This window comes from Chanodichthys erythropterus, chromosome 21, assembly GCF_024489055.1.
Source record: "Chanodichthys erythropterus isolate Z2021 chromosome 21, ASM2448905v1, whole genome shotgun sequence".
NCBI classification, from domain to species: domain Eukaryota; kingdom Metazoa; phylum Chordata; class Actinopteri; order Cypriniformes; family Xenocyprididae; genus Chanodichthys; species Chanodichthys erythropterus.
The window spans coordinates 14750276-14765640 of NC_090241.1; the positions used below are offsets into that span (position 1 = coordinate 14750276).

The 15365-nt window shown below is 41.3% G+C and overlaps 1 protein-coding gene across 7 annotated transcripts in view; it reads right to left on the minus strand.

The window, feature by feature from the left end:
• tnrc6c2 (trinucleotide repeat containing adaptor 6C2) overlaps window positions 1-15365 on the minus strand; it is a 66189-nt gene that overhangs the window by 17226 nt on the left and 33598 nt on the right. For all 7 annotated transcript variants that reach the window (XM_067373523.1, XM_067373522.1, XM_067373520.1 and 4 more), the window contains one exon: window positions 3535-3855. In XM_067373523.1, the coding sequence (XP_067229624.1) occupies window positions 3535-3855 (321 nt within the window). The remainder of the gene's footprint in view (window positions 1-3534; window positions 3856-15365) is intronic.

Sequence of the window (15365 nt, forward strand, 5' to 3'; positions counted from 1 at the left end):
GTCTGCAAATTCCCCACAAAAATCAAGCTTCATCAACATGTTCCACAGATACTCAGATGATGCACTCTCTCACACACACACACACACACACACACACACACACACACACACACACACACACACACACACACACACACACACACACACACACACACACACACACACACACACACACACACACACACACACACACACAGCTTTACTTCTTTCCAGCTATAATCAATCATGAGCCAGCAGATAATCGATGGTGTGTAAATTATGGTATGAGAGCAGAAAGAGGGCATTGATCTGCAATGCAAAAGCAACTGCACTCTCCACAACCACTGAGAGTATTCATCCTAAACAGTACGCATATGTATTATCCATTACCTTAAAGGGTCATGTGGCATATGTTCACTAAATAAATTAAATTAAACATGGTGCCCATGACTAAAAAGCATTTAACTAACCAAGCTCCAAAAACATTTTGATATTGTGGAATCTGAAACAACACAAGCAAATACATATGCATATGTCTGCTTCTAGAACAAGACATTGACAAAGAGGTATACACTGACAAAAAGTTACATCATACATCATCACACCACAGGCCCCACCCACTGTCGTTCAGTTGCTTAGCAGCTGACACAGGTCTACACCAGATGTGAGCACCATATCAAAAGTAAAATATTATAATCATTGTTGCTGTCTACACTGGATACAGAATACAGATACCCATTCAGTTTCTGACATAATCGATGTGCTTGAATCTGCTGATGAGAGGAAAAAGGGAAGAGTGAAAGAACGTTTGCTTTGACGTGTCCTATTTAAACACAATTTTTGCAATTTTTATAAGGCATAAAAAAATAGAACAGTGAAGGAAATTCTAGGTCTAATTCTAGTTGGGAAATAATCATTTTGGTACTATCTGCAAATAATATTTGTATTAATTTGCATAAATATGCACATAAGTCCTTTTATTTGTATGCCTAAAATGTTAAAACAGTGGCATAACTTTGTTACATTAAAATCAAAGGTGTTCATCAATGATTGTATATCAAGAGCAGCAACATGTTTGCGTGCATTCTGTTTTGTGATTTCACCAGAAAGAATAGAGTCTCCACAATGACATTAAGTGGAAGATTGACACACTCGTCTGTGTGAAGACAAAAGAATTAAAAGAATTGTTGCCAAATATAAAACCTAAAAGTTACTGTTACTACTGTACAACTGCTAATGTTAGCTGCCTGCACAAAATGTCAAAAACATTTTGAACATGGCAAAGAAACAAAAAGAAAAACAAAGACAAACTAAAAAAAGAAACCAAGTTCAGGCAATCCAGCAACCCATTCTCCTGTAGCCAAGCACTCTCACGCCATTTTATCAGAGCTGAAATGCAGCCAAGAGAACAAGGCTGCTGTCTACAATTCTGTTTCTCTTGCTTTTATTCCCTTTTCACTTTTTTTCCCCTCACACATCCTCCTCTGCTTGCTCTCGTGACTAATATTGTATTCACTCTCCCCATGGAGAGAAAAGAAAGAGAAAAAAGACCACATGATCAATTCATAACACACAAGGCAGTGGCTTTTTCCCTTTACCTTGTTACTCAAACATCCTGGACAAAACAAAACAAAAAACAAAACAAAAAAGAGGCATGAAGGAGGCATGAACAGGCAGGAAGTGGTAGTTTGTACACCTAAAGAGTGGCTCCACATGACTAGTCTAAGAAAAGCCAGCAAGATAAATGCTGCGACCATTCGTTATTCAATATTATTTTACTCTGATGCCAACAAATTTCTGCAGCTGCTGTGTCTGATAGTTTTTATGCAGCAAGATGTCTCTGCCTGTACTGCCAATGCATTAAATATTACCCTTAATTTGCTTAATTATTTGTTTTTTTGTTTTTCATCCTGGTGAATGCCCAGAAAGGAGAATTTCCAAACTTAAATTACACCAGATGCAAAAGAGAGAAAAAAAAAAGTTCACCTACAAATTTTGAATTTCATAAAACGTTTGCTTTATTACAGTCTACAATTACAGCTTTCCGGTGCCAGACTTTCTCTAGGCAAAGTCTCAGTGACGTATAAGACTATGCTTTTGTCTGAAAATAACTTCCTTTCATACTAATTCTGTTCTCTGGATCAAAGGCCTTGCTTTTTCCCAAGAGTAAAATGGCAAGCACGTTTTAAATGCTCATCAGTCATGTTTTCCACTTGATCAGATCACAATGTTTTCTTAAAAGGGCGCTGAGAGAAAGGAGAAAGAAATAGACTGAGTGACAGAAAAAGAGAGAGAGAGAGAGAGAGAGAGACAGAGACAGACCCAGACGGGTATCAGCTGGGGAGACACCGTGCTAATGAAGCCACAGAGGGGGCTGGCATGTGAGACGAGAACACCTCTAGTTTAGACATGGATGAGATCATCACTCTGCTATTTTAGCATGTCATTGCCTTTATACCCGCCTTGCTAGGACTGTTTTTTTTATTAAAAACAAAACAAAAAAAAAAACATCCCTTTTAAAACACTTTAACAGCTAAAGAGATTCAAATGGACATCTTTGACGGATGACATCTTTAAGTGTCCAGTTACAACATATATATTTCTGAATTTTCGCAGATGTTTTTAAAGCAACTTACACTGCATTCAAGATACACATTTTATCAGTTCTTGCTTTCCCTGGGAATCTAAATCCTGACACTACTATGCTCCACTGTTCAAGCTGTTTTTGAATGCAGGAATACCCCTTATGTAAATGCTCCCAAGAAATGTGTCTGATCATGGTCAGGTAAAGCTGAAACCACACAGACCAATTTCTTGACTAGTTCTTAAAGTAAAACCATTAATAAGAACAATTATGAAAATAATAAGTATTTTTGCACAACCCAAAATTAAAATGTTGCTGTTTAAAAAAAATTAAAATCCATTTGCGATTTTAAATGTCAAACAAATTAACCTTGTTCTCAGCTTAACCTGGATTTTTAGTGGCGTTTGAATCCCAGAAACACATATATTTAACATATTTATTAGCAGAAAATGCATATGAAACAGTGAAGACAATAATGATCCAAGTGTTGACAAAGCCATTAGCAGTCATGAAACAGCTGGTGAGCCCATGTTCCCAGAGATGCTGAGTCCCCTCTGCTCAAGCTTTGCTCTTCCACCTGCCGTTAAACCAGATTGGAGTGAATCGCAAACACTCCCAAGCATCAACGAGAGGGATGTAGAGGAGGGGGTCAGTAAACAATAATTGGAAAAAAACACTAGAGAGAGTCCCTCAACCATGCCGCTCCCATGACCTCAGGCTTACAATGACACATAAGAGGTCAATGCCAGGCTTTGTTAGGGTGTACACAATCCCCCAACCTTTAAATCATAGTCCCTGTGTACATCTACATCCCAGCTGGGCAATGAGGAGGATGAAAATTTCACTCTATTAAGACAACCAATGACAAAAAATACCACAATTTATCTCTAATCATTACCTGATATTGGTCAAGTGAAAAGCCTATCAAAATAAATATAGTCTCTCCATCAAAAACAGAACATCATTCTCACCCGTGTGCCGTTTGCTGGTGGGCGTCTCAGGAGGGGAGATGACCCCGGACTGAGTGCAAGCAGAGGTCAGGTTCAGAGCGCCTGTAGGTAAAGGTTGACCCCTCTTCAGTAGCTGCCTCTGCTCCTGCTGTCGGAAGCGTGGAGGAACCTCTCTGTGCGCATATCGAGGACTGGGCTGCTGCAATGGAGGTAACTGTTGTTGTAGGGCATTACTAGGGTTACGCTTGCCATTGCTGGTGGTGGAGGCAGAGGGTACAGGCAGGTTCAGGGACAAAATGGGACTTGAAGGGATGCTGGGATTGGGTTTAACAGAGTCTGGCACTGCAAGAGATGGGGAAATATAAAGACAAATTTAAAAGAGATAAATGAAGTGATAAAAATAAGTGGCAATAATGTGGTAGTTAACATGTATGTTTAGTTTTGGTTTTCTTTCAATGTGTTCTGTTCCTATTTTGCCTGCCTGAGTTCCTGGTTAGTTTCCTTAATTGTTAATTAGTCCCTCACACCTGTTTCTGTTCAGTTCAATTATCCTTTCCATGTATTTAAGCCCAGTCTTTCCTTAGTTCCCTTGTTTGTATTGCCCTATTCGAATGGGATGAATTGTACATGAAGAGATGGGGTAAAGTATTTATTACCAGAGCTTCTCAGAGATTTTAGTCCCGTCCGAATGTGCCATCTCAGTAATCATTACGGAAAATGTCAGTAAAGTTTACAGCAACTTTTACCTTCTGTAAAACGGTCAAGAAAAAAATACCTCAGGTAATGCTAATCCAGTGTGAATAGACCAGCTGTAAATATATAAGTAAATATTCAGTCATTTCTTGTTTTAAAGTAGTTTTCCACCGTTTTTCAAATATGGAGGCACTTGAAGAAGCATTCAGTTGCGTTCTAGGAGGTGGGACTAGTCTGAGCAAAATACAAGGTTTTTTTTTTTTGTTGTTTTTTTTGTATGTGTGTTGTGTGTTTGCGCATGTGATATCAGGAAGCAACATAATATGCACATGACCACAGGGAGGTGACAGTGGTGCGTAAATCTGGTAGTTTTACTGAGATTTGTTATCCCGTGTGAATTGGCCATTAATATTATGGATGTCCAGTGGTAAAATTAATTACTCTATCTTCCCTTGCAAAACTAATCCTGTCCGAATAGGGCTTTAGATTAACATGGTTGTGTTAGTTTGTTCTCCTACGATCTCCTGAGTGTTTCTTGTTTATTTTATTAAAGACTATTTTTGTTCTCCATCTCTTTGCTTGTGCACTTCATTACAGCCATCATGACATTAACTGGTTAACTGTCACCCCTTTTTGAGCATAAATCTGAACTTAAATGGTTGTAATTCATGAATGAATTTGGAATAAAGGCCTGCGGTTGGTGTCTTTTTAAAGAAGACACTCAGGAGACTGCAGAAAAAACACTTAAAAAAATGAAAGTGTACAAAAGTTAAGTAAATGTACAAAACTAAACATTTATATTTTATACAATTTTTATATATATATATATATATATATATATATTGTCACAGATCCCTTGTCTTCCTGGACTCCATATCCCATGATCCTCCTGTTTCATCACCTGCACTCACTTCCCTCGTCAGCTCCTCATCATCACAGATCACCTGCACCTGGACTCTATCATCTGCACTCCCTTTATAATGCACTCACTCCCTGCACTCCTTGTCCGTTCTCTGTTGTGTTACCGTGTATGTTTGGTGTTCCTGCCCAGTATCTATTAAAGAAGTATCTATATTGTGGAAATCCGTATCTGCCTCATCTCTCTACACCAGCAACCGTAACAGAAGAACGGACCCAAACCGACCGGATTTCCACAGAAAATATGGAAGCTTTCTTCAGCTCCCGGGCTTCAGCTTCTTCCATGCCTCCCAAGACGATGACAGCGGCTGAGAAAATCATCGGGCTTCTTCAGGTTGGTCGTTCACTGGAGAGGTATGTGGAGGAGTTCGTTGAGCTGGCTTATCTGACTGACTGGCCCGATGCTAATTTAATCGCCCTGTTTTTGGACGGTCTGGATGACAACACTCTCCGTCTCCATGAACCTGATTATCGTCTCTCCTTAAGTGAAACTATCAATTTTGTTTTGTTTTTGAATAATTCCAAATTCTATGTGGATGAGTGTTGGTCTCCAGTCCGTCCAGAAACACGGTCGGCTGGGCCAGTTAGTCAGCCTCCGTATTCCTCCGCTTACCCCTCCAGTGAACGTCCTTCCTGCCCCACGTTGGATCCAGACTCTCCTGCTGGGTCCGGAAAGCGGAAGAGGAGGAAAAACCTGCTCCAGGGCCCGCTCCAGTGTCTCCAAAGCCCGCTCCAGTGTCTCCAGAGCCCGCTCCAGTGTCTCCAGAGCCCGCTCCAGTGTCTCCAGAGCCCGCTCCAGTGTCTCCAGAGCCCGCTCCAGTGTCTCCAGAGCCCGCTCCAGTGTCTCCAGAGCCCGCTCCAGTGTCTCCAGAGCCCGCTCCAGTGTCTCCAGAGCCCGCTCCAGTGTCTCCAGAGCCCGCTCCAGTGTCTCCAGAGCCCGCTCCAGTGTCTCCAGAGCCCGCTCCAGTGTCTCCAGAGCCCGCTCCAGTGTCTCCAGAGCCCGCTCCAGTGTCTCCAGAGCCCGCTCCAGTATCTCCAGAGCCCGCTCCAGTATCTCCAGAGCCCGCTCCAGTATCTCCAGAGCCCGCTCCAGTATCTCCAGAGCCCGCTCCAGTATCTCCAGAGCCCGCTCCAGTATCCCCAGAGCCCGCTCCAGTATCCCCAGAGCCCGCTCCAGTATCTCCAGAGCCAGCTCCAGTATCTCCAGAGCCAGCTCCAGTCCCCACAGAGCCAGCTCCAGTGCCTGTGGGGATTTTAATTGTATTTGAGGGGATGAAATGGCCCTCAACCCCAGTCTCCGCCGAGCCAAGTTCTCCAGCCTCCGCCGCCGAGCCAAGTTCTCCAGCCTCCGCCGCCGAGCCAAGTTCTCCAGCCTCCGCCGCCGAGCCAAGTTCTCCAGCCTCCGCCGCCGAGCCAAGTTCTCCAGCCTCCGCCGCCGAGCCAAGTTCTCCAGCCTCCGCCGCCGAGCCAAGTTCTCCAGCCTCCGCCGCCGAGCCAAGTTCTCCAGCCTCCGCCGCCGAGCCAAGTTCTCCAGCCTCCGCCGCCGAGCCAAGTTCTCCAGTCTCCGCCGCCGAGCCAAGTTCTCCAGTCTCCGCCGCCGAGCAAAGGTCTCCAGTCTCCGCCGCCGAGCAAAGGTCTCCAGTCTCCGCCGCCGAGCAAAGTTCTCCAGTCTCCGCCGCCGAGCAAAGTTCTCCAGTCTCCGCCGCCGAGCAAAGTTCTCCAGTCTCCGCCGCCGAGCAAAGTTCTCCAGTCTCCGCCGCCTACGAGCCCTCAGCTCCAGCCGCCGCCGCCGAGCCAGCCGCTCCAGCCGCCGCCGCCGAGCCAGCCGCTCCAGCCGCCGCCGCCGAGCCAGCCGCTCCAGCCGCCGCCGCCGAGCCAGCCGCTCCAGCCGCCGCCGCCGAGCCAGCCGCTCCAGCCGCCGCCGCCGAGCCAGCCGCTCCAGCCGCCGCCGCCGAACCAACTGCTCCTATGAACTGTGTTTTTGAACTCTCCAGCCCAAAGACTGTTTCCCCTCCCTGCCTCCCTCTCCCGCCTCCGTCCATATGTCTCAGCACTGTACCTCCACCTCAAGCCCCTTCGCCCAGATCTCCACCTCGGACCTCTGGGCGATTACCTACACACCCTGGCTCCAACCTCCCTCGTCTCCACCATGGCCCATCAGTCCACTAGTCTCACCAGTCTCCATCCTGCCCCCGTTCACACCTTGTTCCTTCGTCAGCCTGCCCTCACTTCTGGACTGCACTCCTCCGTCTCTGCTCCGTCCCTCCGTCCCTCAGTTCCAGTTGGCCTCCTCACTCTCCCCCGGTGTTCACTTTGTTGTATGTCGTCTGCCTTCTACTGCGGCTTTCTGGAGCCCCGGCTGCGCTTCGGTCGGCGGAGCCGTGGATTCCGCCATCTCCCGCCGGTCCTTCAGCGCCGCCTGGGCTCGACGGCTTCAAGGCTTCGGCTCCTGACCCTCCATGGCCGCCTTCGGCTCCTGACCCTCCATGGCCGCCTTCGGCCCCTGACCCTCCATGGCTGCCCACGGCTCCTGACCCTCCATGGCTGCCCACGACTCCTGACCCGCCATGGCTGCCCACGGCTCCTGACCCGCCATGGCTGCCCACGGCTCCTGACCCGCCATGGCTGCCCACGGCTCCTGACCCGCCATGGCTGCCCACGGCTCCTGACCCGCCATGGCTGCCCACGGCTCCTGACCCGCCATGGTTTTTGAGCCTGCCCTGGAGACCTCCACTCCAGTCTACTCCTCCCCCTGCTCCGGTTTGAGGTCTCCAGGGCGCCCACCCCCCTCCCGGTTGTTACATCTACGGCGCGAGGACGCGCCTACCGGGAGGGGGAGGTACTGTCACAGATCCCTTGTCTTCCTGGACTCCATATCCCATGATCCTCCTGTTTCATCACCTGCACTCACTTCCCTCGTCAGCTCCTCATCATCACAGATCACCTGCACCTGGACTCTATCATCTGCACTCCCTTTATAATGCACTCACTCCCTGCACTCCTTGTCCGTTCTCTGTTGTGTTACCGTGTATGTTTGGTGTTCCTGCCCAGTATCTATTAAAGAAGTATCTATATTGTGGAAATCCGTATCTGCCTCATCTCTCTACACCAGCAACCGTAACATATATATATATATAAAATAATTTGGACTCTTAAATTTCTCTTAAAGGGTTAGTTCACCCAAAAATGAAAATTCTGTCATTTATTACTTACCCTTGTGCCGTTTTACACCCGTAAGACCTTTGTTAATCTTCAGAACACAAATTAAGATATTTTAGTTGAAATCCAAAGGCTCATTGAGGCCTCCATAGGGAGCAATGACACTTCCTCTCTCAAGATCCATAAAGGTACTAAAAACATATTTAAATCAGTTCATGTGAGTACAGTGGTTCAATATAAATATTATAAAGCAACAATAATATTTTTGGTGCGCCAAAAAAAACCCAAAATAACGACTTATATAGTGATGGGCGATTTCAAAACACTGCTTCAGGAAGCTTCGGAGCACAATGAATCAGTGTATCGAATCATGATTCAGATCGTGTGTCAAACCGCCAATGGCTGAAATCAAGTGATTTTGGCGCTCTGAACAGCAGATTCAATACACTGATTAATTTATGATCCGATGCTTCCTGAAGCAGTGTTTTGAAATCGGCCATCACTAAATAAGTCGTTATTTTGGTTTTTTTTGGCACACCAAAAATATTCTCATCACTTTATAATATTAATATTGAACCACTGTACTCACATGAACCGATTTAAATACGTTTTTATGGATCTTGAGAGAGGAAGTGTTATTGTTCCCTATGGAGGCCTCACGGAGCCATCCGATTTCAACTAAAATATCTTAATTTGTGTTACGAAGATTAACGAAGGTCTTGCGGGTGTGGAACGGCATGAGGGTAAGTAATAAATGACATAATTTTCATTTTGGGTGAACTACCCCTTTAAATCCACATAAAATATGTGATGGGGGAATACAAAAAAAATAAAAAATAAATAAATAAAAATAGCATGCAAACTGTCCTGCTACAGGGCAACTGACAGTTAACAAGCTTAACTACAAGAAAACTACAAAGATCTTATAAATATTCTTTTGTTAGAGTATAGATAATATAATAGATTAAAGCTGCACCACAGAAGATTCACTGGTTAAAAATGAATCAAGCGAGTACATAAAAAAAAAAAATCGAATTTATATTTTGCTTTATTCCAATTCACTACAGTAAGTTTAAAATGTTATTATAATAATATACATTTTGAGCTGTTAGGTCAGATTTTACAGAAAAATTCATGCATCATATACTTTTGCTTGTTTATGTCATGTAACCTACATATGTTTATGTAACCACTAGATTCATCTACACAGAAGTTACAGATATTAAATAACCACTCCGCAAATGACGTGCAATGTTGCTTCAACCACAATTGGTGATAGAGCCATTCAGGCCAAAGATCCATAGTGCAGCTTTAAAATCGTCATGAAACTAATTTTGCAATCAACTTAACTTTCATACTGTGATATATTTCCGAGTGCTACAAAGGTTGAAAATAAATGCTGACTTATGTTGACTACGTATTTTTTCCTTCCTTAGTTCAATTTGAATGTAATGGTACAGGCTAATCATGTATCAATTGTGTGTGATACATGTGGGAAAAAGCACCATAAAAATGATCTACACAGTTCTTCGTGCAAAACAGACCAAAATGACCATTCACTAAAAATGTTATATCATACATGTTATACAGTATATTAGTATATTAGCATCTCTAGGCATGTTCTTGAGAGTTCATGAACGACACGTCAATGTCTATTTCATGAACTTTTTTTTAATAATTTAAATTAAGCATTTAATCAACTTCGCAAACAGTTCTTAAATGTTTGCTCACAAAAGAGACTGATCCAGTTCTTAATTTCAAATGACCAACTCAATCTAATTGCAGTTAAAAGTGATAGTTCAGAACCTGTTGATTCACGTGAAAATTTATTATACTTTTGATTCCTTTTGAAGCTTGAAAACTTCTCTTTCACGCAGTGATGAGTACATTATTCAAACTTTTTCTTTTACTGCTCCACAGAAGAAAAAAATATTGTACAGTTTTGGAGTGACATGAGGGAGAGTGAATTATGATATGTTTTAGTAACCAAATCAATGTAAATGTTAAATATACATTTTTAACCCAAAATAGCAAAAACCTACATATAAAATATACACATAAAAAAAAAAAAATCTGCCCCCGAACTGCGCACATTCAGACAGATGATCTATTTACTACTGTTACAATGAATGCTGAAGAGGAAGCAAGGACATGTAGTTCTTGACCTCTGACCACAAATCACTAAATGCCAGTGAACCTTAAAGATGTAGCAAAATGCAAAATAGAAGTGTCTAAGAGTGTAAAAGACATCCAGAGTATCTATGTGTTGCTGTGCATCACATTACTGCAAAATAAATAAATAAAATAAATACATAAATAAATAAATTTTTGGAAAAGCTGTATGCTGCAGTGACTAAAGACTACCAAAAATATCAAGTCCTTTTTGTCAGCCTAAGCCTCAGCACGATTTCCTGGGTATTCTGGGTAAACACTTCACAGGAAGGCCATCTGGGGCAGGTTCTCTGAGAAGTTTACACACAATGCACAGGAGAAAAGAACAGGATTAACATCAGGCTCACACACTGAGCAGCTCTGGGCAGAGTTATTGTAACTCACCCAAGGATTTGGGTTAAAGATAGACACAGTTCAAAGAAAAGCTTCATGCTGAGATGAGCCATTTATAACAGCCTGAACAGCAGATTTGCCTTAGGAAATTAAATGGACTGGAATTTCACACAATGGCGAAAATGAAACATGATCAAACTGCCTCATGCAGATCTCTGCACATTTATGGGATCAGGAAATACGTACTAATTGAGCAAAGAAGTCTTAATGTTTTCCAGTTGTGAATTGAATACAAAGATCCCCTGGAGTCATTTGAAGAGCTGCAGAGCTGCTGGCTGGTGCCTGAAACTGGTGACGCACATCTATGATTATATTCTGGTCAGCGTGCCTATCCATCGACCACGCTTCCAGCCAATCAGGATGCAGAGCAGTCTCTCCTGCCTCTATCTCTCCTGTGCCCTTCTCCTTCCCCTCCTCCTCTACCCTTTCCCTCTCTCCAATCTCTCTTCCATCCCCCACAGTCCGTTCGACTCGTTTATTGTCCCCATTGTTCAAAGTGCTTGTGAATTCATTACAGAAAGCAGATGGACACTGGGACCACAAGCTCTTCACACTGGCAATCTCAGACAGGCAATTTGCTATGGGGCCTCTCTCATTCCATCTCTTCCTGTCTGTGTCAGTGTTCTGTTCTTCATGATTCTATATCTGCTTGTGCAACTCAATGTCCATTTCTTAATAATGTGCACAAGTTTGCACACATGTATGGTTCTTAATCCCAGAACAAAACTGGCACCACTGACATTTCTTTAAAATATTCAAAGCTGGAGAAGAAACTGAATCCTCAATAAATGTGAAATAATAATAATAATAATAATAATAATAATAATGTAATTACTGTATATTTATGATGTGTTAAGGGTGGGAATCATCAAGGACATCAGCAGGATGACATTATGGGTCACAATATAATATTGTGTTATATATATATATATATATATATATATATATATATATATATATATATATATATATATATATATATATTTTATTTATTTTTTTTCCCTTGAATGCATGTCTGCATGTTTTATTATTTTATTGTCACAACATTACATCTGGTTGTAGATGAACTAATTCAGTTTTCCTCAAAATCTGTCAGTTTAACAAATATGAAAAGATTCTAGACTCTCTTAATAACTCTTTTTTTACAGTAAATATTAATCAATTATGTACACGTTATATACCCCTATCTAAATACAAATTTCATTTGCATTTGTCTTGGGATGATACTCGTTTAACAATGCAAAGAGAAAATGAGAAATTCTCGAAGGCACACAGGCATGAACTGCTGACAAAGCACATTAGAGTCTGTGCAGAGATCGAGAGGTTCTGTATAATCAAAAATACACTTTGGGCAGCATTTGATTTGTTCTGCTTAGCTTCAAGCCTGAAATGAGAAGATCCTTAAACTGCAAGTTTTGAAAAGCAAGATAATATTAACCTGACCTGAAGACCTGGGTTCAAACGCTGAAATTTTTTTTCCACCGAAATGGTGCCATATGCAATTTTGGATGTTTCCAGTGCAGAAAGATTTGTTGATAACAATTAAACCTACCTTTTTTTTTTTTTTTTTGCCATTCAGTCTAGATTAGCTTCTGGTTTCTAGTTCTGGGCCAGACCACTTTGTATAAACTAAGACAGGACAATAGAGAACAGCACTAAACTCGCAACTTAAATACACATGGAAAGCTGATCAACAGAAACAAACAGTTGCGCAACATGATCAGTAACAACTGGAACTAGAGAATACAGACAGACAGGGCAAAACTAAACTAAGCGGCCATTTACATGGCATCATTTTCATCTAAAAACAGAAATCTTTTTATGCGTTTTGGCTGTTCATTTACACAACAGCATTTTGGTGGCCTGAAAACACAAACTTTTGAAAACGGTTTCAAAGTGCAAGTTTTTGAAAATTGTATTTTTAAATTAGTTATTGTCTCCATGTAAACTGCAAAAACATGAATCTGAAAATGTTGATGGCATGCACATGCGTATTACACATTTAGTCTAAAGGCATGCGAACACCGACGTTTTAATTTTGCCTGAAACTGAAACCAAAAATAAAGTTTGGCCAATTAAATTTGGGTAATTGAACTTGGTATGCTGGTGATAAATTAAACCAGTCATAGTAAAGTTCTTCTGTATCAAGCTGCCTCTCGATATTTTAGCATAATGCTACTTTAGCATCCCATTTGGTTGTGGTGAGGTGCATCCATACTGTTTATCCATGTTGTATACACAAAACAAACACTGACACAGTTGAAACGTGTCATCTAAGCATTAATTTAACATTACTGTTTCCGTCAGTGGTTATTTTTGGTTGAAATTTCGGTGCACCACTACTTGAGAGCACAGCCAAATCTACCTGATCACATCTTAAATATCTCAAAATCTTTAATTTCACTTATCCATTCAACTGTAGGGCAGTATTTATATTCTTTAAACCATGATCACAATTTATATGGTCTGTTTCACTTGCAAAGGCTTCAACCTAAAGACACACAATGGAGGAAGCTCCTTTATTTTACTCTTCATTGAAATTCTATGGAAAGTCAATCAGGTCTATCTTAGCTCTGCATGCCCTGTTAAGTAGAGGAATGCATTCGATATTTATGCCTTTTAGTCTGCAATATTTAGAGAACCAGGGCAAGGTTCACAATTAAAAAAAAATAAAAAAATCCTTACACCACGCTACACAGTGAAACATAATGACAAGGGTCATGTCAAAGAGCCTCATACTCCTACAGAGATATTTCCCTATTGTACTAGGGCTGAAAAAGGCTGTGATTGCCACTAGCCCACCCGTAAAACGGTATGTGGGGGGTTGGGGAAGTGTTGGGACAGTGTTGGTATAATGTCAGAGTGGGATATGCTTAAGGCCCTGATATACTCACTGCGAAGTTCTTTTTCATTCTTCGTTTAGTGGTAAAACAAGTTTGAAATACATGAGCAGTGATATACTGTTATCGAACATCTAATACTGAGAGTGTCATTTAGATGAATATATAAATATAATGTTATGCACGCTTTCCTCTTAGTAACAAAATAAACAACAAAAAAGAGAAAACAGCAAGCATTTTTTTTATAGAAAGTATAAGAAAAGCATCTGATCATAACAACATGGGTATGTAAGCGTGAGCTCTGTTAATTGCCACTCCAGTAAAGTCACGTCACGTTTATTTATATGGATTCAATAGATTGCTTAAAAGGAAGCAGCTTTACAGTATCAAACACGAAACAGTGTCAGTTCATCAGAAGCACAACTTCATTTTCTACTATAAAACAGCTATCCAGTGTGTTCATGTTTTCACCCGCGGAGATCTTATCACGACGGACTCAACAGATGAAATGAGTCAGAGAAGAGTTCCATGTGAAAGAAGGCGGAGCCTCAGTGCACACCTCCTATTATGTTATTGTCACGAACCAATGGTAGTACGAAGGTGTTCTGCAGCCACAGCAAACTTTTTCTGAAAGTTTGCTTTGGCAAGCCATTTCGAACTCCCAAAACAAATTCCAAACGAACTTGGTTTTGGTCTGATTTTGTCTGAAATAAAGTCATATCAGTTCGTTCTTTGATTTAGTTTGAAGTATATCAGGGTTTTCAGCCTGTTGAGGCTAGACATGTGACGGTATCAAATTTTCATGTTGCGATTAATTGATGAAGCTTTTATCACGGTATACGGTATTATCGCGATATTAAAATAAGTTGCAAAACCATTTTTGTCATAATTTAACAGGTTTAAGAACTCTTTTTTTAATAAAACAAAAACAACTCTGACTGAAATTTTTAAACAGATTAAAATGCAAAAGAATTAGGCTATAACGAACAACAGATAACACTTTATTCTATTTAATGCATTAACTAAGATTGAGCAATAGCTACATTTGTTACAGAAAGTGTTTTTTTTTGTTGTTAATGTTAGTTTAGAAACACAACTGATTATTGTTAGTTTTATCTCAGGTCCATTAAATAAGTTATTTTGATTTTAGTAATGTTATTAAATAGTAACTAAGAAATTAACATCAATTAATAATAATTAATACTTTGTAAGTATTTTTATTGTCAGTTTAGTGATAATGAATTAACATGTTAACTAATGAAGCTGTATGTTTTCAAAGTTTTACTGAACAATAACAAATAATCAGAACATTTCTAATCATTAGGGCATGTTGTAGTCCAGATTAAAATATAAAAATGTTTAGGTTTGAAAATAAATTACTTTTAAGTCGTTTTTAAGTATTCAGTATTTGGTGCTGTGATGAACAACACTGAGATTACAAAAAAATGAATGAAATTACTTTGTTTGCACGGTTTCCGTGGTAACCGCTGCACGCTGCTGTTCCATCAGCGCCCTCTGCTGTCAGAGAGTGAACGCGCACTTTCATTCAGCTCGTCTCCTTCACTTGTTCCGCCATGTGCTTCTCGTGCACATTGGGATTGTTTACATCTCTGAGCGTGTGTCCTTTTGGCGCAGAATACAGCGGTGTTGTGCATTTTATACGATTGATGGGTAAAG